The sequence below is a fragment of the Photinus pyralis genome, unplaced genomic scaffold, assembly GCF_008802855.1.
Source record: "Photinus pyralis isolate 1611_PpyrPB1 unplaced genomic scaffold, Ppyr1.3 Ppyr1.4_LG2, whole genome shotgun sequence".
NCBI classification, from domain to species: Eukaryota; Metazoa; Arthropoda; class Insecta; order Coleoptera; family Lampyridae; genus Photinus; species Photinus pyralis.
The window spans coordinates 32,596,426-32,600,952 of record NW_022170403.1 but is presented as its reverse complement, the minus strand read 5'-3'; the positions used below and the strand labels follow the sequence as shown (position 1 = coordinate 32,600,952).

The following is a 4,527-nucleotide window of genomic DNA, read 5'->3' as shown; positions in this document are numbered from 1 at the left end:
AGCCTGCTACACACATGCAAGCAAGTCGTACAACTTGGCTTGAACAGACCAAATCGTACAACTTGCAAGTGTGTGTGTAGAGCAAGTCGGAGCTTGAGTTGGGCTAGAAGTTGGGCATGCGTGAAATCGGACAAAACCGATTGCGTACAGTTAAATCGTACTGCAAGTCGAGACGTGTGTATGCGAACACGGCAGAATCGGCGAACTTGAGTAAAACAGAGCGTTCACTGCAACAACATGGCCGATCTAAGAAGTCTATCCCGAGATTTCCTAACGGAATTTATCGAGATGTACCGGGAAAACCCGTGCCTGTGGCAAATAAAAAGTAAGGACTACAGTAATAAACAGAAGAAGAATACTGCGTATGCAAAATTAGTAAAAAAACTTGAAGAAGTGGAAAAAAATGCAACCAAAGAAAGGGCCGTGAAGAAAATTAATTCGTTGAGGACGTGTTTTCGGAAGGAGTATCGCAAGGTTTTGGCATCTGAGAGATCTGGGGTCGGCACAGATGAATTATATATACCAACTTTGTGGTATTATGAATTACTTACGTTTTTGTTGGAACAGGAAGAACCTAAACCTTCAAGAAGTACAATTTCTGATGATGAGGGTGATGATGTGCAGGAGGTAAGTAAATAAACATTTATATTATTTCGAAATCTGTTTTATTCGCGTTGTACTATCATACGGTCTTGCCATTCTACAGCACCAACACCATTGAAATACTCTAAATACTGCTGTCTCGTTTGTTTTGCATTTGCGGAAATATTGGTTGGTGTTCTTTGTAATTCATCGAAAACCCCATGAGATGCCAATCCCGGTGTAACGGTCGCATTGCCAATGTCTTCTTGGTCGGTACTTTCTGGTGGAATATAATGATTTGAACTCTTGATGCATAAAAAATTGTGGAGAATGCAACAGCACAAAGTAACAATCTCTGTTGTTTCTAATTTTAAGTTAATGTCAGTATGGAAAATTCTAAACCGGGCTACCAATATTCCGAAAACGTTTTCTATAATTCTTCTGGCCCTACTTAACCTGTAGTTAAAAATTCTACGCTCGTAATTCAACTGTTTTTGACTGAAAGGCTTTAGCATATCCGGGCGAAGAGTAAACGCTTCATCAGCAACAAACACGTACGGCAAACTTAGACCATATAGTACATGGACTGCTATTAGCCCTATGCTTTCAATACAAAATGGGTGGTCAGGGATAGAGGGCACTGTAGTCGTGGGTATGTGAATCTCAGGGTAAACTAAAGTCGTATGAACACCACTCGGATCGCGTAAAGAGTAGCTTTTATACTGCGTAGTACGGGAAGCTTTAAATACTCTTGATTATCTTCAATACGTCCACAAATAAGGATAGGTTTGCTTTTTTGGCATATCTAGACGATTAATTAATTGACGTTTGTTAATTTATAGGTTGACAGTCTCAAATCGTATCTAATCGGACAAACTCGTTTACCCTGAAACTCACATACCCAGGCGATGTCCTTGACCGTATTTTCGTTACAATTAGCAGTCCATGTACTGTATGGTCTAAGACGGCAAAGCACCGTTACCAACTTTCGGAATTTTTAATTTATTTGCCACAAGTAGTTCATAAAATGTAGTGTTTCGTATCACTCCACCATCCGAAACTCTTCCATTAGTGCCGATGTCACACATAATGAACTCATAGTTGGCGTTGCTAATTGCCATCAGTACAATACTGTTCCGTTTCTTATAATTAAAATAGTAGGAGCCACTTCCTTTTGGTGCAACGATATGGATATGTTTCCCATCTACTGCGCCGATGCAAGTGGGAAACTGCCATTCGGAATTAAATTCTTTTGCTATTTTTTTCCAATCGTTTTCTGTCTTAGGTAGCTGAAATTAAGTAAAAAATTAATGAATGTATACTTTTTAAGGAACAAAACACACAATCACTTGGTCCGGAAGCGGAAACGCAACAGTCGAATGAAGAGACAAATGAAACGCAACGTTCCGATTATGAAAGTGACCCACTATCCCCTACTGTGGATAGATCAAGAACTCCATCATCTACGACAGTAGTGGCTCACCGTTCTAGATCAGGATCTAGGGCACCATCTTCTAATGGAGGAAAAAGAATGAAGAAGGCAGACGCCGTGCTGGATATTGTAGCTCAAAAGTTGCAAGCACCAAATCCAATTAGGGAATTTGATAACTTTGCACACCATGTTGCTGAGCAACTCAGGGAGGTGCCGAAACAACAAGCAATTTATCTTACAAAAATTATTAACGATGGTATCTTTGAAGCCCAGTGTGGAACCCTAACGCGAAACTCTCGCATTGTGTCTCAACCTGCTGAGTTACCTGCACCTGAAGGGTATTATGTTGCTCCTTTAGCCCCAGCCCAAAATACGCACCATACACAAAATAGAGTTAGTCAAGCGAGCATATATCCGGATCACTGCCAACACCAGGCGCCAATCTCGGAGGCACTGGCAAACTATTTTAGCAATGTCGCACCATAACAATGTGTGTTTGATTCCTATGTAATAATTATAAAATATTTCTTACGTGGTTTCTTACCTTCATGTATTTATCTTTTAGAACGGTTATTATTGCTTTGCATGTTTCGGGGATTATCTGCGACAATGCTTGGGGTGATATAATTACGGAAAACTTCAAGTCTTCGAAAGTTCGACCTGTTGCTAGAAATCGCAGCGTTGCAGTTAATCTTTCGTGAGGAGTAATTGCAGCTCTCATTACAGTGTCTTTCTTTCTAATTAATGGAGCAACACTACACAGTAATTCCTCATAAGTACCGGTATCCATTCTAAGGTAGTTTAACCAATCGCGAGGTTCTAGTCTCAATTCATCTAATAAGTTGGTATGAGAATATTTGCCTCTTTTTGTTAACCAATGCTTAGTCCAGCGTGAGCGTTTTTTTGATTTTGATTTCACGTACAGTGCAACTGCTGTGGCAATAAGTATATCATCCGAAGCCATTGTTCAAACTAACTAGATAGACACCTACCTACTAAAGTTGTTCCATAAGTCGCGAATTAAGTCTGTGCGCGTGGAAGCTCAAAACCACAACCGACTTTTCAGTCAACTTAGCTTGACAAGCCAAATTGTACGACTTGCTTGCATGTGTGTAGCAGGCTTAACGGATTTCACAGAACAAGATTCAATTTTATTGATACCTAACGATTCCTGATTCCAAGAATCATGTCCCAAGAACGTTTTCTGTAGCAGAAGGCAAAGAAAATTCTACCATTGTGTGTCTTATATAACGAACCTGTGAATAAAGCAATACAATTACAAAGAGTTACTTCGCATATGTTTATTAGCGTGTAGAAAATGCGTGCAGAAAATATTTTTTTCTATTTCGATGTGGAAACAATACCGAAACCGTACTTGATTGGCCCAGTTTGCGTGCGTTTCTAGACAGAAATGATGCTGAAAGAAATAGAAACGTATTATTTTTTTTATTTTGTTGGATTGGTACCCCTCGCTTTTTTGCCGTCAACGGTATCCGTCAAATCAAAACTAAACATAACCTGTAAAGTGTAAATCACGTACGAGGAACTTGACCGATTGTATTAATTCCGATTTATTTTGAATATATACTCCAAGGGGTAGAACTTTTTTTATTTTTACTTAGCGTAGTAAATGCCAGCAGTACATTCTTGCTTACTTTTTGAACTCCCTTCTCGGCCAGCCAGTTTTCAAAAATTGTGTACTCCTCGTACTTTACTTTCGATTTTACAGGCAGTAAATTTAACGTCGCTTCATTGGCAATCTCTTGGATCTCTGATGGGGTACAAGAGACGTGTTTGTCATCCGTATTCATCATAACTGCCGCAAAATGGAATTATGACCAAATAATTAAAAGTTTGAAGTTTGAAAATACAGAAATCAGGTTAGCCAACGTGAAAATAAATGAACTGTGTCTATTACCAACATACACTGAATGATAGTTTAAAATTACCTAACAACGCCTAATGGCAATATTTATAATTTGTATAATTTATTATTTAAAATAAAAGTCGAAATAGAAAAAATAGTATAAAGCACACGTGTCATTTGTCTACTTGTCGCACTCGGCTTTTGCCGCATTCGCCGCTACGCGGCTTATGCGGCAAACTACCTAGTGCGACAATCTTCGTCAAATGACACTTGTACTTTAATATACTATTGCCGCACTAGTGTTTCAAAGACCTGTTTTCACAATCAATTTACCTACAAAAACAATCGTGTTTCTACACGTGCACGTGATGTAGGTACTCTTTCAGCATCAAGATAATGCCTTTGAAAGCTTTTACAACTCCAAATTCATGTGTAAAGAATAATTTTGGGTACATTTTGTTCTAAAGCTTATAGTGAATTATTACACTTCTAAGAGGCATAGGGAATAATCTAGCGAAAGTCCGAACTCGATACATAACATAGGGAATGAAACTTTACATACAGTTACATATTATGTACAATTACTTAGATACGTTAAATAATTAAGTCTTTACACTATGGTTAAATCTACAGCTGTTTGAATTCG

General features: G+C 38.5%; 1 protein-coding gene across 3 annotated transcripts; it reads left to right on the top strand.

The window, feature by feature from the left end:
* On the top strand, positions 1 to 3,131 carry LOC116164929. Of its 3 annotated transcripts, none has more exons than XM_031479190.1 (3): positions 1 to 627; positions 1,913 to 2,521; positions 2,580 to 3,131. In XM_031479190.1, exons 1-2 carry the CDS (start codon positions 238 to 240, stop codon positions 2,498 to 2,500), a joined length of 978 nt encoding a protein of 325 aa, XP_031335050.1. In that variant the 5' UTR covers positions 1 to 237; the 3' UTR covers positions 2,501 to 2,521; positions 2,580 to 3,131. The 3 variants fall into 3 exon arrangements, with proteins under 3 accessions (XP_031335050.1, XP_031335051.1, XP_031335049.1); XM_031479191.1 differs by lacking the exon at positions 2,580 to 3,131 and having other exon boundaries at positions 1,913 to 2,224; positions 2,283 to 2,450; XM_031479189.1 differs by having other exon boundaries at positions 1,913 to 3,131.
* Positions 3,132 to 4,527: the final 1,396 nt, after the last annotated feature.

Excerpts from the sequence above, each read along its gene's own strand:
- LOC116164929 (XM_031479190.1), top strand. The coding sequence starts at position 238 with ATGGCCGATCTAAGAAGTCTATCCCGAGATTTCCTAACGGAATTTATC. Across the intron at positions 628-1,912 it reads AGGGTGATGATGTGCAGGAG|GAACAAAACACACAATCACT; the intron begins GTAAGTAAATAA and ends ATACTTTTTAAG.